Here is a 26,089-nt window from a genome sequence, read left to right on the forward strand (position 1 = left end):
GAGGTGGTAGCGACACAGAGGAGGGGTGGGAAAGAGGAGAAGAAGAAAATAAAAGAAGGGAATAGAGGAAGGGCAGGATGAAGGAATGGAGGGGTGAACGTGGAGGAAGGTGAAAGGAGGCAGGAATAGGCAGAAGAGGGAGTAGCGCAACAGAGGGTGATGGAAGGAAAGCAGAGTGAAGAGGAGGTGTGAAGGGGAGAGGGGGAGAAGGGGTGGAGATAGGAGATCGAAGGGGGGAAAGAAACACACGAGTTAAGATGGAAAGCAAATAAAAGAAAACGTGATGCAAGCAACGGAAGGCAGTTTCTAGAGTGAAAATGAGGCGGGAAAAGTGCAACGTGGGAAAATGCAGGTGAGATCCAGTGTGAAGGGGCGGGTCTGGTGGGGACGCATTCACCGTCCATCGGGGGCGGGGGGGGGGGGGGGGGGTTTAGAGCGCATTCACCGTCCATCGGGGGCGGGGGGGGGGGTTAGAGCTGCTAGACCCGGGCCAGCAGAGGGCACAGAAGCAGAGGATCCCGGTGCCTGGGCCGAGCTCCCATGCACAGGAAAGGTCCCTTTGTTACATGTGTCTGGGGGGGGCAGCGGGGGGGAGGCGGGAACCTTCCGTTGTCACCATGTATTCTGTTTCCCACACGTGAGAACCCGCACAATTGCCCAGAGCGCAGTTTGAGGGAGTGTGCATCCATGGAAAAAGTGTGTATTTGTTACAAAAATGGGCGTGTGCACGTGCGCATGCTTTTAGCTATGCACCGTCTTGTATAATTGAGCGTGTATGGGTACACAGGTGTGTTTGTGTGTGTGGACGAATGTGTGTACAACAGGACCGGCACTTGAGTGCGTGTATGTTGAGCAGACGTGTGTGAGTAAGCAGGTGTGCTCACGTGTTTAGGCGAGGGCGCCTTCGTGTGCCAATGGACGTGTGCCGCAGCATCTGTGGGGCATGTATGTGCGTATTCCAAGTGCAAGTCTGTGTGTGTCTGTGGGGATATGTGTCGTGCTTAATTTGCATGCACGAAAGGTATGTGTGCGCGAATGTCTGCATGTGATGATTGCCTGCCCAGGTGCACAGCTGTGTGCTAGAACATGGGCAACATGCACATGGACTAGTGGTTTAATGTGTGCACCCATGGGCGTGCATCGGTGTCTGCCTGTATCTGCGTGTTCCTAGGCCCAGGTCAAAGATGAACAAAGCAAACGCACTCTGACCATGTCACGGGTTGGCCTATTCCAGATAAGCAAGGCCCGAGGTGAGCCAGCTGCCCCGGACCACCAATGGGGAGTTAAGGGGTTCGCACAGCACACACCCTCGCTGGCCACGTCATGCCTAAGCAAGGAAGCCTCGAGCTCCCACTGGCCCACAGTGACCATGCGATGACGCCCCAGGTCAGAGGTCAGCTGGGATGACCAGTGGGGACTACACCCTGGATGTCCGAGGAAGGTCAGAACACGGCGTGACCGCCGGTGTCCACCGGATCCTGGATACCCAAAGATGCAGCTCACTCTGGCCCCCAGTGACCTCCGCCTGAACTGCCAGCCCAGGGTCAAAGTGCAGCGGCAGGATTGTGTGACCTTGTCTTGAAGCGCCAAGGTCAGGGGTCAAGGGTGGTATCTTGCAGAGTCCCCTGGCCTATGGCGATTCTTTCCCAGATCACCAGCTTGAGAGTTCAGGGGGCCTCCTGGGCTGGATCTCTCTCTTGAAAGCACTGCTTTGTCGGTGTGCGCAGCAGCCGCGCGCCGTCAGTGTCCCAGCATGCACTGGGCGGGAAGCAACCTTGCTCCAGCTGGCCCCACCTGCGCATTGTCTGGGGGTGACGCCGGAGCTCTTACCACTGGCTGGCGGGGTGGGCCTGCGGGTCCCCGTCACCACGTCGCCCAGGCTGGAGCTGGAGTTCCCGCCGCCGGATTTACTGCACGGGGGAGAAGAAAGACACACAGCCCAGTTAGCAGACATCTCGGACTGAAGCTTTGATATCAGGGGGAAACAACGTTTCTAGGCAAGATAACGTTTACCACTATCCAAAAGAACAATGATAACATTGGCTGTGTATTGTCTTTGTTTTTAAAAAACACAACTCATGAAAATGATAATTGTTCTTTGTATGAAACATCAAAGAAAAAACAAACACAAAATATGCATTTTGTTAACAAAGATAGAGGTATAACAAAGCCAAAAGTAAATGACGTAGAATAAGTTGACAATCAGTGGTGACATAAAAGCGGGAGGGAGGAGGCTCCACACACAGGTACAGCAACTGACAAGCCCAAGCCTGCCCGCCTAAGAACTAACTAACTAACTAACTAACTAACTAACTAACATCTATGCAAAGGAGCAGATTATCAACCCTTGCCTGAGTGGGGTGCAAGAACTGCGCCTCAAGAGGATGAATGGAACCTAACGTTTCCCTGAGAAGCATGTCAGCTCTTAGCCTGAGAAGGGTGTCAGCTCTTAGCCTGAGAAGGGTGTCAGCTCTTAGCCTGAGAAGGGTGTCAGCTCTTTGCCTGAGAGGTTTGTCAGCTCTTATCCTGAGCAGGGTGTCAGCTCTTAGCCTGAGCAGGGTGTCAGGTCTTAGCCTGAGAAGGGTGTCAGCTCTTAGCCTGAGAAGGGTGTCAGCTCTTAGCCTGAGCAGGGTGTCATGTCTTAGCCTGAGAAGGGTGTCAGCTCTTTGCCTGAGAGGTTTGTCAGCTCTTAGCCTGAGCAGGGTGTTAGCTCTCATCCTGAGCAGGGTGTCAGCTCTTAGCCTGAGCAGGGTGTCAGCTCTTATCCTAAGCAGGGTGTCAGCTCTTAGCCTGAGCAGGGTGTCAGCTCTTTGCCTGAGCAGGGTGTCCGCTCTTTGCCTGAGAAGGGTGTCAGCTCTTTGCCTGAGAGGTTTGTCAGCTCTTAGCCTGAGCAGGGTGTCAGCTCTTATCCTGAGCAGGGTGTCCGCTCTTTGCCTGAGCAGAGTGTCCGCTCTTTGCCTGAGAAGGGTGTCAGCTCTTAGCCTGAGCAGGGTGTCAGGTCTTAGCCTGAGAAGGGTGTCAGCTCTTAGCCTGAGAAGGGTGTCAGCTCTTAGCCTGAGAAGGGTGTCAGCTCTTAGCCTGAGCAGGGTGTCAGCTCTTTGCCTGAGCAGGGTGTCAGCTCTTAGCCTGAGCAGGGTGTCAGGTCTTAGCCTGAGAGGGTGTCAGCTCTTTGCCTGAGAGGTTTGTCAGCTCTTATCCTGAGCAGGGTGTCAGCTCTTAGCCTGAGCAGGATGTCAGGTCTTAGCCTGAGAAGGGTGTCAGCTCTTAGCCTGAGAAGGGTGTCAGCTCTTAGCCTGAGCAGGGTGTCAGGTCTTAGCCTGAGAAGGGTGTCAGCTCTTTGCCTGAGAGGTTTGTCAGCTCTTAGCCTGAGCAGGGTGTCAGCTCTTATCCTGAGCAGGGTGTCAGCTCTTAGCCTGAGCAGGGTGTCAGCTCTTATCCTGAGCAGGGTGTCCGCTCTTTGCCTGAGCAGAGTGTCCGCTCTTTGCCTGAGAAGGGTGTCAGCTCTTAGCCTGAGCAGGGTGTCAGGTCTTAGCCTGAGAAGGGTGTCAGCTCTTAGCCTGAGAGGTTTGTCAGCTCTTAGCCTGAGCAGGGTGTCAGCTCTTTGCCTGAGCAGGGTGTCCGCTCTTTGCCTGAGAAGGGTGTCAGCTCTTAGGCTGACTTACCCCGATGACGTCTGCTGCCTTACCCCGATGCCCTCTGCTGGCTTACCCCGATGCCTTCTGCTGACTTCCCCGAGGCCCTCTGCTGACTTACCCCAATACCCCCGATGAACAGCCAAAGGGGCAGCCTTTCTTTATGTGTAGATCACTTCCTTTAAATAATTTTGATGCATTTCCTCACGTTTTCAAGGTTGAAGTTTTTTATAATGTGGTGATCAAATAATATAAACGCGTTCTTAAAACGCCCTTTATTTTGGAAGAACACTTTGCGGGCGTGTGTTGGCTGCACTTCTTTCAATAAGGCCATCTTGCTGTGCCAGTGAAGAGTGATGGCTGCTCATATTTGGTAGGCGGGTTACCTCTGCAGCAGCGCCGGGTTCCTATGTCACATGGTTCCGCTATCTGTGCACTTATCTACACGTTTCTGTACAACTACAGTGCAGGGTGTGCTGCAGGTCCTGCTGCTGTCCGACAATGTTTATGCATGTACAGGATTTATATAGTGCAAACCTAACTGAAATGCAACTGCTCAAACAAGGAAAGGGGATACTCAAAGTGGGGGAGCGGGGGTAAGGGAACGTAAGTGGCATAAAGCCCTAAGTGGACGGTTCAGTGTTGCTTGAACAGCACAAGCTCTGGTTCTTTCCGGAAGGAAGCATTGCACGCGTGGTGATCACAACCAGAGAGTAGGGTCCGCATAGTATTGCTTTTTAAAGAAGCGTGTCAAGGGGGTGCTTAGTTAGCCAATAATCACCTACTTCTCAGGAGGATAGCCCAGGGGCAATGTGCTGGCCTTGGAAGCAAAACGACACAGAGCAACACAGGTTTGATCTCCGGGTCCGTGCTTAGAAACCCCTGGGTATTAAGCGCGTTATAAATAACCTATCATATCATACTTTCTTCCCCCTAATACCTTCCCCCGCCTAACACCCGCTTAGAATGAGATCCTATGATGTCATAGACCTTATAAACGATACTGGGCCTTTAAGAGGCTTGAGCTCCCATGAGGCCAGTAGGGGTGCCTGGGAAAGAGACACGTGTCTCCACGCCCTGCAGAGACGGCAGCTGTGGAGCTGACATCTGGAAATGTTGCAGGCTTTTTGAAATAAAAACATTTATTAAAAAAACTACAGTCAGCTGCCTGGGCAAGAGACCTCCTGTGGTCTTGAAAGCTAGCAGACGAAAATATGGCGTTATCGTCATAAAGGTATCACCTTCGCAAGATCCTTAAAAAGAAATGGCACTATATATTTGGATAACATGCTATCTCCACTTGCAAATATTTAATTTTGCAGACTGGATTGCATGCGTTGTGTTGTATCGCCACCTTGTGGCTAGAAACGATATGTATTTAGAAAAATTCAAAAGATCGTCGGCAGTGGCGAAATTTCACTCAAAAGTAAATGATTTGTTATGTATGTAGCGCCTTCGCCAAAGCGCTGCACACAGAACATATATACATACATGTATCATTCCAACCTAAGTAAGTACTCATTTACCAACCTCGGAAGGATGAAAGGCGGAGTTCGCCTGGCCTGGAGTCAAACCTACAGATCATACATAGATCACAGCATCGAGCGCTCAACCCGCTGTGTTGTCTTCCTTAAACCATAGGCAGTCACATGTCAAGTCCCCAAGCTCCCATATGACATCATAAAAAACGTCACCCGTGTATATTTTTTGTTGGAAAAAAAACACAGCTTTATAGGGAACGTGACCGGATGCGGTCGCATGTTAACACGAGCTGGCCCTTCACAGGCCCAGGGAAGACGCTCCATCAGGCGGCGTGAGCAGCTCAAGTAGGACTTACTTGCTTTGATCCTCAGGAGGGTCAGAGATCACGCGCTGGTGCCCCGAGGTCACATGCAGACTTGTTCTCGATTCAGTAACACGTGTGCGGCTGCTGCTGTGCGGGTGGCGCGTGCGTGTGTGCTTGCGCGCCCGTGTGCAGTGTGTGATGCAAGTTGCCCGTCTTGAAACCTAAAACGCACTGACCTGCAGATCATTGCCCTGCTATGCATGTATATTATAGTTGGGTAAAAGGTTTTGTTGAATCAAGAGTAGAACATTCCTAAATTGGAGAGAGCAGCTTGAAGGAGTGAAGGCCGCCAAATCTCCCCTTCGGATTTTCAGATTCATTTTTTAGTGCTCCAGTTCTGCCCAAGGACAAAGGGCTATGGCAAAACTCTTAAAAATTGGAGAGGACAGTTTTGAGATTTCGGTCCAAAATCATCAATGGAAAAACCAACGCCAACAAAACTCTCGTTTTAAACACGCAGAATTTCTATCGGAAAACCTTCACATTTCCTGAAAAGCACGTCTTGCCAACTTTGGTGATTTTCTTTCCAAGCAGGGTCAAAAGTTACAGAAGAAAACGTTTTGAAATGTTTTTAAGCACATCGAATTGCCACAAGAAAACCTTCACATTTTTTTAAAAGCATGTTTTGCCATTTTTTTTCCTTTTTTTTCTCCAGGCCGGGTCAACGGTTATAGAGGAACATGTTTTCAAATGTTCCTATGGAAAGAGAGAGAGAGAGACACACACACACCCCTCCCTTTCCAGAACACGACGGCTTTAGCAGTGGGCAGTCAAATACCGTCTCTACGGCCTTATAGCGGGGCAGTCGTGTGTTCCTGGCGTGTGACTCACAGCTCAGCCATGACTGCAGGCCTGCTTCTCCTAACATGATAAGCAGATGCGCCAGCCCACGCAGGGGGCGCTAGAGGCGCAGCTCACATAGCGGGCCGCCCCTCTGGCCGCCCCCTGCGTGGACTCGCCTCCTCTATGGAGGACGCAGTCAGGGTGCCCTCGGGGGTCCGGCCGGAAATGGCCTGCACCCCTGGGGGCTTAAATAGCCCAGGGCCGAGAGAGCAAGTCCTCTCATCCAGCCCTGGCAGCAGCGACGCGGCGGTGAGACACTTTGAAGAGCCGGAAGGTAATACGTGGAGTTGATGGACGGCGCGGGGGCGCTGGTCCTTGCCGTGGGTCTGGAGCCACGGCATTTCCTCCACGGTGCCTCGGGGGGCACGAATGGGTTCTGGAGCCACGGCATTTCCTCCACGATGCCTCGGGGGGCACGAATGGGCTCTGGAGCCACGGCATTTCCTCCACGGTGCCTCGGGGGCACGAATGGTGGGAGGGGGTATGGAGTGGGGGGACGGCGCATTGGCGCTTATCCTGGCCGTGGTTCTGTAGCCACAGCATTTCCTCCACCGTGCCTCGGGGGGCACGAATGGTGGGAGGGGGTATGGAGGGGGTATGGAGTGGGGGGACGGCGCATTGGCGCTTATCCTGGCCGTGGTTTTTTAACCACAGCATTTCCTCCATGTCGTGCCTTTGGATGCACAAAGGAGGTGGAATACGGGGGCGGCGCATTTGCGCCCGCCCTTGCTGCAACTTTCGGAACATTCCCTCCATGTGGGTAACGCGGTCGAGGCCAGGTGGCCCGGCAGACGCAATTTATTGCTTGGTATGCATAAGGATGTAAGAAGGTAGAGCCGGTCATTCGGGTGGCAAGGGGAACGGCGCCGAAAGGCAGCTTTCCAGAACGGCCCCCCCCCCACTCCCCCCTTTTTAGTTTTCAGGGCAGCATTCAGGCGCGGGGTGCAGCGTGGTAAGTAACGCACTGGGCGACAGGTTTGGATGCCTGAATAAACTAGTTGCATTTCCGATACGAAACATACACAGGGCTTGGGAGAGAGCTAGGCCATTCCCCGGTTGTATAACGCTTTTCGGGGTGTTTTTCAGGTACTAAGGATTTAGCACATGTATGGCCTGGGGTTATGCATGTGCGGTCTGGGAGGCAGCTGGCCGACTCTCGGGTTTGTAAAAGCCCTGGGGACGGAGCGCAAGGGTTTGGTCAGGTATGGCTTGGGGTACTACACTTGGGAAATAGCTGGGCTATTACCCCGGTTGTTGCAAACACCACGAGGAGGGAAGAGAAAGGCTTGATCTTTGTATGGATTTAGCTATGGGGAAGGTAAACGTATTACAAAGCACTAATGCCGTCGGATGGGCATGAGGGAGGTTTGGGGTGCAGTTACAAACACTGGCCTCACGGCATGGAGGGACCGCGGGCAGTGCTCGCTCCTAAATACGGGTGTGCATGGGGAGCTGCTGCTGGGGGCATTCTCTCTCGCTCCCAAGTAAGGGCGTGCAGGGGGAGCTGCTGCCGGGGCATTGCCGGAAGGGAATCGCAAGCGGCAATTGCCGAATCAGGGGGTGACATTCCCACAGAGGTTCTTTGTTTAGATAATCATATGTGGCGGCTAGTATGAATGCAGGCCCGGAGGGCAGCTAGGGAGCATTTTTCGCGCTGCGCGCGATCAGAAGCCAATTAAGAAGGTTAGGTTTTGTTTTGAAACAGGCCAAGCCAAAGGTGGGGAGGATTGGAACTGCATGAGGAATACAGGGGGGAAAGCCAAAGGGCCTCCGCGATCGTGCAGGGCATACACAAGTGTTGACCAGGTTGTGCATTGTAGGGGCATAGCCCGGAGGTGCTCTCTTTTACGTTTGCGGCAGGTGCTAATGGTAATATTTGAACTTGAGGGACGGGTACTTTGCGGTGGGCTCAACGATCATAGACAGAACCTATACACACGTAGTGGCTCCTGTCTATGTAAAAAGGGGGGTGAGGTTTTGCCAATGTGTGTTCGTGGGCCTGCTCGCACGGGTCGGAGGCCACAATGTCTGGGCGCAATAGGGCGAGGGATTCGCATGCACCCGAGGGCTTATACAGTTTTAGGCCGGAATACTGCTGGCCAGTTAATGGGTGCATGTGCTAGAATCTACTAAAACATTGTGGCGGAGGTGCATGCCGGATGGACGGCAGTTTTCTGCGAAATAGAAATGACCACTACAGGCCTGGGGGCATCAGTTGGTTTGTGGGCTTTTTCCAATGCAGGTGGGTGGCAGGGGGCACGCGGTGCTGGGGCTCTGCGGGCCGAATGTTTTACGGTCTTAATGGCAATGCGCTTGGCTGGGAACCAGAATGACGCTGAGCGGGCTGGAATGCAAATTGAGGGGCTAAGCAGGGATACGTCCGGGGGAATTCTGCGCATTCTCAAGACACACACTACGCATATAAGCAAGGCCAGTTGCCTGTTTTGAGACAGTTTGAGGAAGGTTGTCCGATATGCGCCGGATCGATCGGCGGCAAGGCTTACCGGCCACTATAGTGGTCTGCCAGTTGTGTTAGTTGCTACTTCAGAATTCGATTGTGCATACGGTTTGCCTGCTACTGCCGAGTGTTTAGGTGCGGGCGGAGGGACAGGTGGGGGGTTCACCCGCGAGGATCGCCTAGTAAAGCGGACATCTTTTGTTTGGTATAATGGGCTCTGATAACGTTGGCGGCACAAAGGGCGCAACCAGGGATTGGGCTGGATGAGCGCTTTTAGGGGTCTCTTCGATCCTATTACCACAAAAAACTGTATGGGAAGGGTAGAAACACGGAAACCCTGGGGTTCAACATAGAAGTATGCAGGGTCGTAGCTCTTCACAGTACGACAGTTTATTTTTGGTACAATATGACGAAAATTGTCAAAATTCAAGTATATGTATTAGGTGACATTGGTCAAGGCTTCACTTCATTGCGGCACCCGCCTAGGGGTTGGGGACAGGCGGGGACCATCGAGCGCTGCAGAATCAGGGTGCAGATGAGATGTGGGGATCCTGGGAGGTGGGTCCCCACCACGAGGCGCTGCCCAGCGGCACCACGGACAGGGTTAAAGCGCTGGAGCATGTGTTTAGCTGTGATTCTACTGGTGGTTACTTGGCAGCTTAGCAAGGGATGCTAGGAATTTTATGAATACTGAATATTCTTCCCGTCGATGTAGTGTTTCTGCAAGTGAGTACTGTGCCAGAGATTGGGGCGCATGCTAAAGGGCGATTTTGTTATGGCTTTTGCACAGCATATACAATTGTGCTATGCCACGGATGGGGTCAGTGACAAAGTAAAGGGGATTTTGTGCACATGAGGGGGATGCAATTTTCCGTGCGAATATGTGGAATGCAACTCAGTTGCACAGGAAGCCTGGGGAAGAGGATGACAGAGTTGGGTGGGCTCAGACAACGTCCTGGGAAGGTTTCATGGCTGCTGTATGGGTCTACATACATTTTTAGGAAATTTAAATCATGAGGGGCATGGTTGCAGGCCAGGGAGTGATTGAGAGGGTGCGGGCGGGACTCGCTGGCGACTGAAGGGGAGAGTGTGCTCCTTTAACAGGGGAGCGTCACCGGGATAGCATCATTAGAATGTGTAAGGTAGCTGGATGTCCATCGAACCCAGCACCTCTCATAACGCAGGGTTTGTTTCCCTGCATTGCCACCTTGCTGCATTTGTGGAGCGGTGTCGGCTCGGGTGGTAAAAAGGTTTGCGCAGCGCGTTGGTGTTGATATAGTACTTCACTTTTTGTGCGCAGCCTGTAACAGGGTACGGTGGGCTAAGTCCAGATTGTTACCATGTACAACATATGGTAGTTGGGGTTGAGTACACGCAGGGCAGCCTGTGCCGTGTTTACAGGTTAGTATCATTCGCATTCACTTGTGTTGGGAGGATAACTCGGCGGCAACATGCTTGCCTTGGAAGCAAGATGACACTAGAGCAACACTGGATCGATCCTCGGGTCTCCCCAATCCCAGGGCGCTGTTAAAGTAGCATGTGGAGTATTTATTTGGGACATTTATATTTAAACCACATACACAAGGTGCGACAGTGGGAGGAACAAGGCGAGTCCTGGGTGGTGGACACGGACCGCAATCTGTTTCAGTCTAAAGGCTTTGCCCGGAAGGCCGGTTTAGTTGAGCACCGTGTGTAATAAGGTAACTATTGCCCCGCCACTGAGGGGTCTTCACAGTGCTGACGCTCCACTGATTGAGCCTAGCATACCATTTCCATGAGAAATGCGCAGGTTTTACAGGAGTGGTGACCAGCCTAGGGCATTAACATTGCGTGGCAGACATGCACAGGTCCTGGGGGAAGGTAGGTCCAAATGCAATATGCTGAGGTATGCATGACGATCCGGCATGCACTCTAATGAACACACACGGTTAAGCCTAGGCAAACAGCCAGGCCACTGCTGTATTAGTTGTAAACAGCGAGGGGATGGAAAGAGGAATCCGAAAAGGAGGGGGCAAGGGTGGACTACAGGCTGCCCCACGACCGGCTTTGTGTTAATAATGAAAATGTTCTATGCGCAGAACACAGGTCAAAGAGGCTCTAAAGAGCAGGATTTAAGAGTGAAAGTAGCTAGGGAATTGGTTTAACAGTGAAGGTGCGAATGGAGGTTAGCCCAGGGGCAACATGCTCGCATGGGAAGGAAGGCGACGCGGAGCAACGGTTTCTATCCCTGGTCTGCGCCTAGTAAACTCCGGGTATTGAGAGCGCTATAAATAACCCATCTTATCATATCAAGGTTCCAAACTGTATAAAGTGGGTTAGGAGAGGATTGGATGAACATGCAAGGTGAATGAAATGTATGCTGGCATATGTAAGATACATGCACAATTTCCCCACACACCCCCAAATTGCATGATGTTTTGAACGGAGCTACACGTATGTGAACGGAAGGGGATGGGAGACCACGGGGCACATTGGGGCACTTGACGGCATAGGATTTTCAGGGGTTGTGGGTGGATGCTCGGATTTAGGTGTACTCCGTTAGCATAAGAATATGGGGGTTTTGCTTTGCATAGGGCCTGTTGCAACTCGCTTGGGGGTTGTACAGGAGATTGACGTGAAGGGCACGCTTCCACGTTAGCAGTTAATTTTAGGCCATTAAGGGCAAAGTAATATGCTGCACTGCAGCACGTAAGTTAAGGGTGTGTAAGCGGGTTACCTCTACCCGGTACTGGGGTTACTCCTGTTCAGTTGCTTGTCTGGGAACGGTCATATACCACTCCCTGAAACTTGGATGTTGTGTCCCAGAAAATGTAGAAGAAAGTCTGAACAGGATTTTATTTGAAGTCTTACACCGGGGTTTAATGGTACTAATTAATTAAGGATGGCATGGCTTAATTACTCCCAGTTGGGAGCGCACTGTTCCCTCGGGTGGTTTATCTGAGATACAGGGATGTTCTTTGGCGGAACAGGGGCGACCAGGAGCCGCTTTGGTCACCACGCACCAATGGGGTGGGGGGCAAACCGAAGGCTGGGACAGAGCTATACGATGGTTACAGGGAAATTGCAAGAAATGGTGGACGCGGGGACGGGTTTGCATCCTAGATGAACTTTGGATGTACGGAACGCTATGTACTAGTGCAAAGTCCCCCGGTGGGCCCCCTTGTCGCTGGAGGGCTGGTAGGTGAAATTAAAATAGCATGAGGTATGACACTCCAAGATTGGTGCACATTTGATGTGAGGAACGCAAGGCACGTCGGCACGGATGGAAGGGTGCTGAAAGAGGTAATTACAGCTTACGAAATGCATAGAGCTACACTAGTGTAGAAGGCAAGATGTGATCAATGGTGGACAAAGTGTGGGAGATGGTCAGAGGTGGAAAAGGGATTTAGATAATGATATGTGAACATGGGCTACATGCAGCAAGGAGGGCGCTGCAGAGGAAATAGGTAGCAAGGTTGCTGCATGCACTGACTCTTTACTACCTCCCGGGCACCAGGCAGCTGGCAATTTTGTAAGAGCAGGGATGTCTAAACTGCTAATTTTGGATTTTGTGTCACAGGAGCAAAGGATCAGGCAGAGGGTTGCCAAGAAGGTGATACAGTGTGGCAAAAGCTCAGAGTGCTTGGTGGAGCAGCACTGGTACAGTGGGCTCACGCAGGGAGGTGAGAAACCGGTTTACAAGGGGAGCTCCCGGAAGGGCGATCCATAGTGTCGTAGAGACGGGGATCGGTCGGAAGTGCTTGGACCCAACGCTCTGGCCGGTGCCAGGAGCAGGTCCAGGTGGCAGCTGGAGTTGCATGATATTCTAGGAGGAGGGGCCGAAAGGAAAATGGCAGGTAACCACCATCAATGGGCTGCTGGTCAGCGGATCAGCTGTAAGGACACAGGAATGCCCTGGGGAAGGCCGGGGGGCACACGAAGCATGGGTGAATATCAATGTACCGGCGGGCCGTTCACCAAAGGCTAAGATGGCGCAATGCAGAGTTTGCTAGTTTGCACCTTGGGGGGAATGACCTTGCAGATTTGGGGAAGGAACGATTGATGAGAAAAGTGCAGGAGGGCAGTAGGATCTTAGAAAGAATGTTGCCTGCAACAGAAATAGCGTGGTCAGAACTGATCCCGGGGAATAGTATGGCGGGGAGCAGAGTCCAACGCTGCAATGGAAAGGTCTAGGAGGAGGGTGAACAAGAGCAGGGAGCGCTTCATGAAGCAGGAAGGGCTGGTTTTTGTCAGACACCTGGAATTATGTGAAGGAAAACCAATAGACTTTGCACCAGATGGAGTGCATCTTTCAGAGCACGGGATGGGCCATTTCAATTTAGGACTATGGGGACTGATGGCAAGAACTGGGTGTAAATAGGGATTGGTGAGGATTAGCAGGAGGAGGAATTTGGTGTGGGGGCATTTGGGGTCGCGGGGGGGCCACCCCAAAGCGTGGCGGAGTTACGAGGGCGGTCCTAGAGAAGGAGGCACGCTGCGGTCTGGTCCGTGAGCTACAACCACTGGCTGCTTCAGGCAGGATGGGGTGACACGGGCGCTGATTCCACTAGGGACGGTTGGGACTCCTCAACAACCGATGCAGTGGCCTTATTCGCTCCATACTCTCTGGAGGAATGACTGAACTGGCAGTGGAATCCAGGGCGGGCCGTTCTCGCAAGAACGGAGTGGTGTGAGATGGCTCACAGGCTTTTGGACAAGGGACTTCTTGTAAGGCGGGATTGGCGGAGCCACCCGGCTAAGGACCATGGTTGGTGCCAGGCAGTCATAAGACCTGAGCTGGGATGGGTGGGGCCGCCCTCATAAGATGACTCCAAATTATGCGACCATATGTTTCCAAATAAAATGTTATATATGTTTCCAACTTTCAGAATGTCTCTGACTCCATCATTGGGGCATGCAAGCGGGGGGTGTTATGATTTTACCAATGTGATGCAAGGGGCCAAGGAGTAGGGGTTAGCCCCGCTAAGCAGATGCGCCAGCCCACGCAGGGGGCGCTAGAGGCGCAGCTCACATAGCGGGCCGCCCCTCTGGCCGCCCCCTGCGTGGACTCGCCTCCTCTATGGAGGACGCAGTCAGGGTGCCCTCGGGGGTCCGGCCGGAAATGGCCTGCACCCCTGGGGGCTTAAATAGCCCAGGGCCGAGAGAGCAAGTCCTCTCATCCAGCCCTGGCAGCAGCGACACCCACCCTCCCACCCAAGCTGCTGAGAACTGCGACAGGTAAACTGAGGATCAAGGGTTGGTCCACCGGGAAGGTATAAAGGGCTTAGTGTGCTTTTGTGGAAGAAGGATTTGTCTTTTGAATCACAGGGTGGAGTAAGGTGAGGGTGGCACTAATTGAATGTTTTGAACAAAATTGTTTTTCAGGGATGGTGGTGGCAATTTACTGTACTAACGAATGTTTCTGTCGCAGGCGGAGTTACGAGGGCGGTCCTAGAGAAGGAGGCACGCTGCGGTCTGGTCCGTGAGCTACAACCACTGGCTGCTTCAGGCAGGATGGGGTGACACGGGCGCTGATTCCACTAGGGACGGTTGGGACTCCTCAACAACCGATGCAGTGGCCTTATTCGCTCCATACTCTCTGGAGGAATGACTGAACTGGCAGTGGAATCCAGGGCGGGCCGTTCTCGCAAGAACGGAGTGGTGTGAGATGGCTCACAGGCTTTTGGACAAGGGACTTCTTGTAAGGCGGGATTGGCGGAGCCACCCGGCTAAGGACCATGGTTGGTGCCAGGCAGTCATAAGACCTGAGCTGGGATGGGTGGGGCCGCCCTCATAAGATGACTCCAAATTATGCGACCATATGTTTCCAAATAAAATGTTATATATGTTTCCAACTTTCAGAATGTCTCTGACTCCATCATTGGGGCATGCAAGCGGGGGGTGTTATGATTTTACCAATGTGATGCAAGGGGCCAAGGAGTAGGGGTTAGCCCCGCTATGGGGCTGGACTGACGCCGGGTATGAATGAGTCAGGATACTGAATGGACTCAGGCAGGCGGCAGGCATTATTACATCGATGGAGGGGGTGCAGCGCAAACACGGGTGTCGCCACGAGGGGTCCCTGCCCAGGCCCGCTTCAAAGGCAGCCCTGCCTGGCTCGCAAGGTTTGAAGCAGACCACAGTGGAGTTCATAACGATCGTGACAGGCCTCCAGGGGTCAATAACGTCACATATAGGCCCCGCATCCCTACCTCGTGTTTACAGCCTCAGACTCGAGGGGCTGTTGATTTGCACCAAAAGGGTGCACGATCGCTTGCAAAGTTAGAAATGGTCTTCTTATCTACATTTGCCCTGTATTTGATATCTCCCGAGGAGACCGAATGCCACGGCGCGGAATCACCGCGCAGTACAGCACACACCGCCGGCATGCGGTAGGCCCCGATCATCGCTGGGCACTGGCATGCAGTGACACTGCAGTGGCAGCTGAGAATGCAGTGCGAGGCAGGACGTTCACGGAATGTGAGGCCGTTGCAGCGCAGGCATGGCAGTGCACGGGCTGCAACTGCTGGCGCAATAAAATGGACTTCGGCGCCTGGAGGTCATATGCCACACCACATGACCCACACGCACCCGCTCACATGACACCCGGGCCTGCGTTTACTTCCAAGCCTGGCGACACCCCGCTCGGCTCCCTCTGCCTGAACCCACTATGCTGTCCCTCCAGAGGAGAAACTTTGGTGAAAATGTTGGAGGGGTTAGAGTGGGGTGGAGGGGGGGGGCATTACAGCTAAATGAAAGAGGCCCTTGCCAAATGAGTGGGACAAAATGCTGCGCCACAAAAGTTGGGGGTGGGGGACAAACACCCTTGTCACCCCCTAAATGTATGCCCGTGTGCGCTTCCCTGGAAAAAGGTAACCCTAGGTCACAACACAGCGGGCTGTGCGAAGCTGGTGCTCAGGTCTGCCAGCCGCGCGGCGTCACCCTGCGTCAGGCTGTGCCAAGATATGCAAGCAGCCCTTTTGCACGCCTCGGTGCCCTCTCTCTGACAGCGCCCACTATTTTATTTATTTTTTACATTTATAAACTGCACAAAGCAGCCCTCGGGCCTCGTGGCGCTGTTACAAGCAAGGCGTACTTAGTTACAGGAGACAGAACGATGCTATGCTGAACTCATATGCTCTGTGCCACGCGGTGCTACAGTGAATAACTGTGTGTCCTGCTCTTGAGGGAGCAACGCGGTTTTTGTCCGAATTCGTTTTGCCGAATTACATTCTGCTGAATTCTTTTTTTTAGCTGTTTTTGCTATTGTTGTTAGAGCGAAATGCAGGGGGAAACCTCCCCCACCCCTCTCACCCACATTCTATATGCCTAACCCAAACCCACCATATACCTTTTTGCGGTAAAAAGGAAAGTGGTAAAAAATGCAGGAAAAAGTGATTCAGCAAAACGGTAGTACAGCAAAAGTGGGAAATACCAACTTGCTCTGACTTACAAATGTCAGTCGGCGGCGGGCCGCCCTTTTTCTACCTAATCAATCGCTTAAAAGCGGATCAGACGATGAGATCCTTGCGACCTATCGATTCTCTCAAACTGTGGCAACCAGTGCAGGAAATGGGCCGGAACAAGATGCAGCGGCGCTCCGGAAATAAATGCCGTGCCGGAGCCCTGCTCCGTCTGCCAGACCCAGGGGGTCCCAGACACGAATCTCGATGATCCTGTGCGTCATGGAGCAGAGCGCTTTCAGAAGACCCGGCGTTTGTGCCGAGTCTCCTGAAAGCAGTCTGCTCGCTGTGGCGCAACCCTCCTGCATTTTACAGACATCTCTTTATTAGGGTGTATATTGTGACCAATCAAAACAGAAGAGTCCATTATTCGCTTAAAAGGTTTTCTTAATGAATCACCAAAAGACAAGTTTAACATTTAAAATTGTGCACATTTTGTTGTTCCCATAATGCTCTGCTTTTATGCAAATCGCCAGGATTGGATTCTTTATAGAGATACTGTGTTGCGCAATATGGTCGGGGCCACACCCCTTGGCGCCACCCCCTCCTTCCGAAAACCCCGACCCTTCTAAGAAGTGAGGGTTCCCCCAATAAATGTTTTCCATTTCCAGCACTGGTGGCAACCTCGCGTCAAGCATTCCAGATCTGACGGGACAAGTTTTGATGTGCCGGCTCCCAGCGAATGGAATGTCCTTCTGTTACGCCTGAGCATGTCGCCCTCCTTGTTGGTCTTTGACCCCTTAAGTGCCAGGCTATTATGCAAGTCTATGCAAAAAGGACAAGCATACTCGTCCTTGGCACTTAATAAGGTGCCAAGACAAGACTTTTTAACGTGATTCTAAGTCAAGCCTAAAAGATGCGGCCTGCCTTTGCCTCTCCCCATGACTGGATATTGCTAAAGCTTTCCCCTATTGCATCTATGTCTGTACTGTTTTTGGGGCGCCTTGAGGCCCATGGGCGTGTGGCGCTATACAAGTAATAAATAATAATAATCGCGCACTGAACCAAGACCAGTGATTGGTGCAAGGCTAGTGGCCAATCTTGTATTACGCAACTCTAAATTGCGTCTCACTCACAACCTCCTACACTAACCAACACCTCTGCAACTCTCCAAAATCACCCGCAAATGCCTTCGTGCCCTCACACAACACGATTTACACAAGTCAAACAATCGCTGCATTTCCCAACTGCATCGCCGACTCTTGCCACCTCACATTACCCCCAACTTTGCGTGCAAGTGGCGGGCTCCCGCTTGCGGAACGCCAACACCCAGCAAAACCCTAACACAATACCACACTCAAGTCGCATCCACTCCCACGCCTGCACGCAATGCTAAATCCCGGTCTGCATTATTCATTTATTTACATTTGTAAAGCGCACAAACGGCCCTTGGGCATCGTGGCACATTATGCAACCTCTAACACACCCATGAACCTAGCTTTCAAGATGCAAGGCCTAAAGCGCCTCGAGTCCATCGAGTAACACAGGGCTTATGGTCTTTCCATCTAATGCCATTCCATCGAATGTTTTCCATCTAAAAACTTTGCATCTGATGCATTTTTTTATTTTTTGGGGGGTCCCGCCCACTAAATCCTGTTTTTTTACCCTTTATGATGCACCTAAACAAAAATTACCCCCCAAAAATATGCATTAGAAGAAAGTTTTTAGATGGAAAAAAATCGATGGAATGGCATTAGATGGAAAGACCAGACACCGTTACGCAGAATAGCACAGTCTATGTGCAAAGATACCGTGAGCCCGCACGAGCAGCCATGCTGGTGCAGGGTGAGAAAGCAGAGCACAGACCCCCCCTTGCCCTGTACCTGGAGCTCAGTCGATTCTGCCGCATCTTCTGTTCCTGCAGGGTCCGCATGGTCTCCAGCTTGACGGGGCTGGGGATGAAGCCCACCTCGCAGCCCTCCTTCACCAGGCGTCCGATCCACCAGTCATTGCTGTACTTCTGCAGGGGGACAGGCAGGAATGAGGTTGGAGTGGGGAAAACATGGGATCATAAAAAGGAGGGTTAGGGGTGTTCAGCCATGCCCCTACTAGAGTTGGTAAACGATGCCTGGCGTCGCCCCGTAGGCCTGCCCACCTTTACCGCCCCCCCCCCCCATTAGAACAGTGGTGGGCAAGGCTTAAGAGCCTAAAGGCGACTGGAAGGGGGCAGAGTTAGTCACATCTGGGGCTTCAACACCGGCCCTAACTCACCTTTTGGATTCCTCAACTTGTCCTTTCAAGATTGCACCTGATATCAATGTTTTTCTCATTGGTGGTTAAACGATTTTCGGTCCTGCCTGCCTACTTAAATAAATCACCTGATCCACACACAAGATCCTCCTTGTTGAGATTTCGATCAAATGTAATCCCAACCCTCGAGATTCTATCCATCAGAGATAACGAAGGAGGCACCAGTGACATTTGTGATAAGTGTGACAATGAAGAACGTCAGTCAATTAAACACCTGTTATCCAATTGTCCTGGTACCTGGGACTTGAGGGTAAAAAGATTTTGTAGGTTTGATGTATGCTGGGTAAACACTGATGAGCCCTGGAACAGATTATCATCAGGTAATGAGATCTTCATGTCTGCCAAAGTGGTTAGAATTTTGAAGGAATTTAATTTGGTAGCAAATTGAGAAATATGTGGAGAAGAAAACAATAAGATTTTGTGTTTTGTTTTATGTTTTATATTATGTAAGGTATTATGTGCTTTCTTTTTCCTTCTTTTTTAATTTTACTGTCTTGATTGTCTATTTGTAAATATGAATTGAGTGTGTATTTTTTTATATGATTTTGTTTACTGTGCTAAAAGTTAAAAAATGTGGCTAGGCACAATAAATAAATAAAAAATATACGTATAACAAGTTTTTATTAAAGGCATTGATCAGTACAGATATAGCATAGCCCAGAGTACAATAATAAGGTCCAGCCATTTTGTATAATATTTCAATGCTAATAACATAGATCACTCTTCCTGGTGCACATTTTGAATGATGGCCTATTAACGTCATTGCACTCATCCAAAAGTCAAATGATCTCCTAGACAAGCTTCTGGTACCTGGCAATTTTTAGATTACACCCCACGGTTTTCCTCTTGACCCCCTTGCCCCCCCAGTCCTCACAGGGAAGGTAACACCAAAAAGAACTGTAACACATGCAATTCACCAACTCATCAAGGGCAGCCAAGTTGGCGACTGCAAGAGGGAAGTCCTCTCACAGTTAAGAGTTGTAGATAGCTCAGACAGTTAACTGCCAGCTGCTGTGAATTCTGTTCAGGCTGTGGGTCACATTTTTGCATCATGGCAGAGGGGATTAAGCCCGTCACCCCTCCGTGGTCGTAACAAAAAGCATCCTTAAGTTAGGTAATGTAGGGGAGGGGTGGTCCCAGGGACCCCCTTGGCCTACATCGCCACCCCAGGTGAGGGCCCCCTCCTTTCCACCCGGGCCCAGGTGGTGGATGGCTCACCTGCTGAAGATGTTGCCCACACGTATTTGAAGTTAGCTAGGCCTCAGAAACCATTTTGTCTAATAAAGATGGTGTGAGCGCAGTGCACTGTAGCGCAGCCCCCACCCTCGGAGAGTTTCCATTATCCCTGCTGCCGCAGCACCCTGGCAGATCCGCTGTGAGCACATTCCCACGAACAGGACGGACATGAGCTAGCATAAGATACTGACATTGTAATATTTCACCATCCGCAGTGTATCACTGCTCCCAGACTGACCCGGGCAGCGAGGCCTGGGTGATGGGAAGATTTGTGAAACGGCCATCCCTATGAAAGCAGAAAGGTACCCAAATATGAATGTCTCCTAGCATATACAGCCTTTCCATACAACCACGTTTACTAACGAAACCTGTAAAATTGTGTATGACACCAGCCATAAAGGACCCACACCCCGCGGTCCCGCGCCATAACTGAACTAATGCTGCTAGAGTACACAAGAAAACGAATGTAACCATACAAGGGGCGCCTGCGACGGGTGTGCGAGAATGCACTCGTCACGCGTGAATTTTCAAAGCCCCTTGCGTGCCACCACCGTCACATACAGTGGCGGTTCATTTTCTATGTACTACACCAACCGAAATGCTACCTCACTTACTGCAAGATGTATATGCATATAACTAAATACTGTAGTTGTTAAAACATAGTGTACGAATAAGGTGCTCAGACTGGGTATAATCGAGACACATCCAGCAAAGTTTAAATGCATGTTTCAAAATGATTTGAATAAGTATTATAGAATGTTCAAATGTTTGTGATGTTTTGCTTAAAATCGGCAACACACGAGGGAGATACCTTTGTGAAATGCATGCAAGGCCATTCCCCCTCCCACCCTGCGAAGACTGCCAAACATGAGAGCAGAGGCCCGCGCCGCGCTGCCCCACCTCCCCCAACCAGACTGGAGCCGCTTCAAAGATGTGTAGCCCCCTCTGCGGCACCCAAGGCCACGGGCCGCCACCTGCATTATTTACAGCACAGCAGTAAACCTCTGCCTGAACCCACACTTCCAAGGGCGCCCCCTCATAAACCCCACAACCCACCAGATCATCCTAGACTTATGGCCCTGTGCAATCAGGACACCCAACACTGTGGCAACACACAGCGGCACATTTATAACCACATCTAACAAGACAGGGAGGCTTGTACCGTCCGTCCCATGCCCTAAAGCTTAGCCCCTCAACCTATGACTCCGGTCAACAGATCGCTGGTAACCATGCCCTGATGAACGACCATTAGACCCCTCACAAGGTGCATTCCTCCTGTGTTGCATTAACCTGTAGAGTAACCTATTGGAAGATTTACTAAAGAAGATAATATTGCAATGACTGAATGACTGCGGTGTGCATGGCCTAGGGCAAATAAGTCAGGAAAAGACATTCATCTCTGACACTGGCCGCAATGGCACGCCAACACCGCCCGGATGAACTCTGCCAACCTGCCAAGCCCAGCCCAACCCACGAGGCTGACCAGTGACGCTCTCCAGCCACGGCCAACCACATCGCAGAGGCACCTATAGTTAGTCATCGCCACCCAATCCCATTGTATTTGTGCCCCCTATAGTATGTAGGTTCTCATGACGTGTTTTGTAAATATATACGCCTGTCTTTGCTATTGTCAGACAGAGCGCTCTCGGAGTTTGCAGAGTTCTTTGCATGCCATATTCTGATTGATAAACTCCCATTTAAGCTCACCCGCACTCTGTCTTGGCCTTATTCCCTACTTGGGAGAGTCCTTCATTGTCTCTCATTGCGGGGAGGATCGTGCTGGCTGGGGACGCTCGCTTTCAGTAAGAATAAAGAACTTATTTAGAGCGGTGCGAAACTGCAGTGCCAAGCGCTATGAAGCGGTAGGCGGCTCTACACGTTTGTATAAACCGCATCCAGCATTGCGGCAGAACTTTTTTGGTGGTTTCTTTAAATTGGCCGCTTTGATGGCTCGGTCTATTATTAATCTACCATTCTTTCTAACAGGAAATGACTTGCTGATCAATGCCTTGAACCAATAAGATCCGATATGTCGCAAACGGGGCTCTATTGAGACGACCATTTGCTTAGTTGCACAAGAGCTTTCAAGATGCAAGACGGGATGACAGACGGGAGCCATTTTCCCATTCGAGTGCTCGATTCACAAAACCTTTTTTTACATATGTGAAGGGAGGCGCTAAAACAGAGACAGGCTTCTCATAAAGTGGAAACCGAGGGCGCGATTCCGAGGGGCATGCAGAAGTAGATAAGTGCTCTTCCATAACTGAAGAACACTTTTCTTAAAAGCATCATATTTTACATGTGCCCGATTTAGTGCCTGGCAATGGCCCTGGTAACTAACCATCAGGAATGCAGGGCAGGCACTGCGAGGGTATTCTCTGGCAGAGCCCTGCTTTTGCATGTCAGAAAAAAGGAGCTAAAATACAGTCTACTGCAGACGTTTCCCCTTGTCAATTAAAGCATTTCACAGAGTGTGGCACCACTTTTCTAATTGACTAATTTAGAAAAAGTAGCAGTCTTAAGAAAAGCACACCTCTTTTACTAACCCGGCATTGCACGTGTGCACTTTAAAGAGCTGGGAATACCAGACCCTCCCTCTCCTTGAACACAATGGGCCTCATTACGAGGAAGGCGGTAGAGGGTTAACGGCGCAGGTAGAGCTGCCGGCCCCGTCAACCCTCTACCGCCTCATTACGAGGTCTGCTTGCGGGACCCGCTAAGGACGCCTGGTAAAACCGGGCGTCCTTAGCGGGTCCCGCGAGCAGACCGGGATGCTAACAACGGGCCCATCATTAACAGGCCCGTTGTTAGCATCCTCTCCATTCCCATTGAGCCCTATGGGGGCTCAAATGGGAATGGGGATGTACCGGGTCCGGGTTCCTTGAATGGGGAAATACTGGGCCCTCCAAGGTCGGAATGGCCCGGTATTTCCCCATTCAAGGAACCCGGACCCGGGCCCCGGTATGGGGGTAGACATGCCGCTAAAAGCGGAATGGCTACCTCCATACTTGTAATGAGGCCCAATGGGCCTCATTACGAATGTGGCGGGAAGGCAACAACGGCACCGGTAGTGCTACCGGTGCCGTTGTTACCTTTCCGCCACATTACGAGTTCTGCTTGCCACGTGTGGTCTGACCTGGCGGGCTGTGCGGCACCCGCGAGCACAACTCGTGATTGCACCGACACCGTTATTAACGGTGCCGGTGCAACCACGCTCCCAACCCCCATTCTACCCTATGGGGCAGAATGGGGATCGGGAGGCCAGCCATACCGGCACGTAATGGGCCGGTAAAGGCCCATTCGCGGGTGCCGGGGCCGGTAGCGAGTTTGGCGGTAGCCATGCCTCTAAAAAGGACTCGGGCTACCGCCAAACTCGTAATGAGGCCCAATGTTATGTTAAATGTCATGAATCTGTGACATTATTTTCCATCATTGCAAACTGTGATTACTGTGTACTATGAAATATTGAAAAAGAAATGTTCACTTTTTTTTGTTTTTGTAAAAGGAACTTTGAGGCTCAGTGCAGCATTTTTTCCGCGTCTGCACTTACCTTATAGGTGATGCAAGGTCTGGACACTAGAGGGAGGGGTAGCTTTATACTCAACGTTTGCCCAATATTTACTCCTTCTGTATCTCGCCATCATCTCAAATGTGCAAATGAAGTCAGGGTGAGGTGAGGGGGCACCCCTGCTGCACCTGTTCCCATTATTCCACCTCCTGCTCCTGACAAAACCACTGGGGGTGGTCTGAAAGCAGACCCCCAAGATCATCCAAGACCAGCCAGTCTCAATACATAATCGCAAAACAATAGACGTGATGGCTGGAAGGTTTAGAATTAATCATAACCTCTGGCACTGCTCTGGGCAACCCTGCAGACAATCGTTCTTCACCTGACAAGCCATTACAGAAAGGGGAAAGACCACATGCAAATCAGGCCTGGCCCCACCCCAAATACATCATCGCGACAACTTTCCCGCAATAGCTGACCAGACCCAGATTATCAGACTCCTGACTGATGCTAAAAACGAATCACATGAAACATGCCTTTTATAAAGCCGGTCTCATAGCGTGTCTAGGATTTCACAATTAAGCACTAAACCGTCCGATCATAAAAAAAAACCCTCTCTGCTGCTGGGCATAAGATTTTTTTCAACCACCACATTTTCTAATTTCAGAAGAATCCATTTAGAATCTAATTGACTGCCCACATCCAGGGGCGTGTACAGACTCCTTTGACTGGGGTGGCCCAAGTGGGGAACTGACCTATGCAGGGGTGCCTTGAAGTACGAGCACACACACACCTAATGATCATAGTTTAGGATAATGGGGTGGCCAATCAGATCCCAGGGGGAGCAAGTGCCACCCCAGGCCACTCCCTGGGCACGCCCCTGCCTGTATCAAGGAGAGTAACTGCAAAGCCTTGTGACAGCAAGTGTCAGAATGCAGTCTCTGCTTTTTAAGTATAATAATAATGTGTGCTGTTGTATAGTGCTTCATGCCACCTCCATGCAGCTTCCATTCACTATAATAACAGTGGAAGATTGGTGTGCACACTCCCGCGCTGCGCCCTAGTTTCTGGTGCTCTGGAGATTGTTTACTGCAACGTCACAGGTTGTTCGAGGTGACGCCCACACCTTCTTTGTATAGTTAGAGAGAAAATCCTGGCTACCTCGCACTGACCAAAACCAAGACTAAATGTCTTCACATAAATACATTTGCACCATACCTACCTAATACCGTGTGGATACTCATCCTTTTCAATATGCCAGTGCGAGGTAGCCAGGATCTTCTCTGCCACTATAATAACAGGCCTTCATATTACCCAATTTATCCACTTTGCAAGTATGAAGGGCTGAGGTCGCCCTGCCATGGGATTCAAACTTGTGAAGTGCAGCCTGACACCATATCTGAGGCGAATTCTTAACTCAAGCGCTATCCACCCGGTTGCCCACACAACACTTACAACTGCTAAAAATATCCCCAGCCTCGTTAGCACATGGGTCCAGAAATATCTGCTGGCAGACTGTCACTGCCAGGTGCTCGTTTGGATTTCAAAGTACTTCATTTTCATCATGTTTATTTTTGGTTTCAGTTTGTTCCCGGTGCCAATATCCCCCGGTACCACATTCTCTATAATTCTTGGGTAAAAAATAACATACACATTAAGTTAATTCCTCAGATGCGCCTTCCTATAACCCCTCGCCCCTTCATGGGCACGTCATTACCCTCTGCAACCAATATCCCAAAGTCCTTGCGTGGCTTCATGCATTCGAGGCCGGGCCTGCAGCCGAACAGCACCTTTCTTGGGTCTTAATGATCCATCACAAATTTGCTTGACTCTGCCAAATCTTTACTATCCCTCGCCGAGCGACCTCGTTTCAGGATCCTGCAGACGAGACGTCCCGAATCATCATGAAATCAGTGTTCCTGTGGGCAGCGGCGGTGGAAGAGAGGGGCGCTTGCGGACCGATGCAGCGCAATCAGCACCCGTTCTCTGGCACCAAACATCCTCTGGTAGGAATTATAATCACGTCTATCCGTCCAATAGTCGAGTCTTGGTGTTCACTTTGTATTCTGGGACTTGTAGTCCTGCGTTTACAATGAGGAAAACCAGGACCACAAGACCCAGAGTGCAGAGTTAAAACCAAGACTGGACTAGTGTCTCTCGAATGGATAATGTTGATATGTACGCATGAGAGGCGACTAGATGCTTAATTTCCCAAACTACTTTCAGAGTGGAGACTCAACATGCCCTCCCTAAACTTGCCTAGAAGATCCAAAGGGGCTTCAGAATGTTCCATGTACTTATTATCAATTCTTCACAGCCCAGAGCATAGCACAACACTCTTCCTTCTAGAGGAGCCAAGAGAGGACACATATCCCTCTGTGGGCGTTGATCTACCATGAGATCAAAGCAAATTCTCCAAATTGCTCTATCGATTTCCACAGAATCCCTAATGGACACGAGCCCTGGCCTGATTCAAAATTCGTCTGGGTGGGCTGGAGAGTCGCCCTTCGACTGAGACACAAGGCAAGATGCCATCATTCCAGTCTGTAATCTCATTCTTGCCTCCTCCATCTGATTCAAATTATACGTTTGAGGAAAGCACCTGACCAGATCAATGTCGTTGATCAATCGCATTTTTTATAGCAGCAAATGGCGTCTTGCCCACTCGGTTTGATTTCAATTCTATTGGAATTTTATTCTTATCAAGAGCATTTTATATGACTGCAGGGCTTTAATATGCTGGACTTAAGTTTAATGTTTAATCGTTAGATGGCGGCTTGCTTGTTTTTAAGCATGTCAAGATGGCATTGTCCGTGGTCTTCTACACCAGTGACTTCTTTCATCTTGAATAACATTTCTTATGAAAGAGAAAAC

At 50.9% G+C, this 26,089-nt stretch overlaps 1 protein-coding gene across 6 annotated transcripts in view; it reads right to left on the reverse strand.

The window, feature by feature from the left end:
* CACNB1 (calcium voltage-gated channel auxiliary subunit beta 1) overlaps window positions 1-26,089 on the reverse strand; it is a 557,229-nt gene that overhangs the window by 102,191 nt on the left and 428,949 nt on the right. For all 6 annotated transcript variants that reach the window (XM_069634705.1, XM_069634704.1, XM_069634706.1 and 3 more), the window contains 2 exons: window positions 18,045-18,181; window positions 1,831-1,910 (listed from right to left, as the gene is read on the reverse strand). In XM_069634705.1, coding sequence (XP_069490806.1) covers window positions 1,831-1,910; window positions 18,045-18,181 — 217 coding nt within the window. The remainder of the gene's footprint in view (window positions 1-1,830; window positions 1,911-18,044; window positions 18,182-26,089) is intronic.

Source organism: Ambystoma mexicanum, chromosome 13 (assembly GCF_040938575.1).
Source record: "Ambystoma mexicanum isolate Mex_15411 chromosome 13, UKY_AmexF1_1, whole genome shotgun sequence".
Taxonomy (NCBI): domain Eukaryota; kingdom Metazoa; phylum Chordata; class Amphibia; order Caudata; family Ambystomatidae; genus Ambystoma; species Ambystoma mexicanum.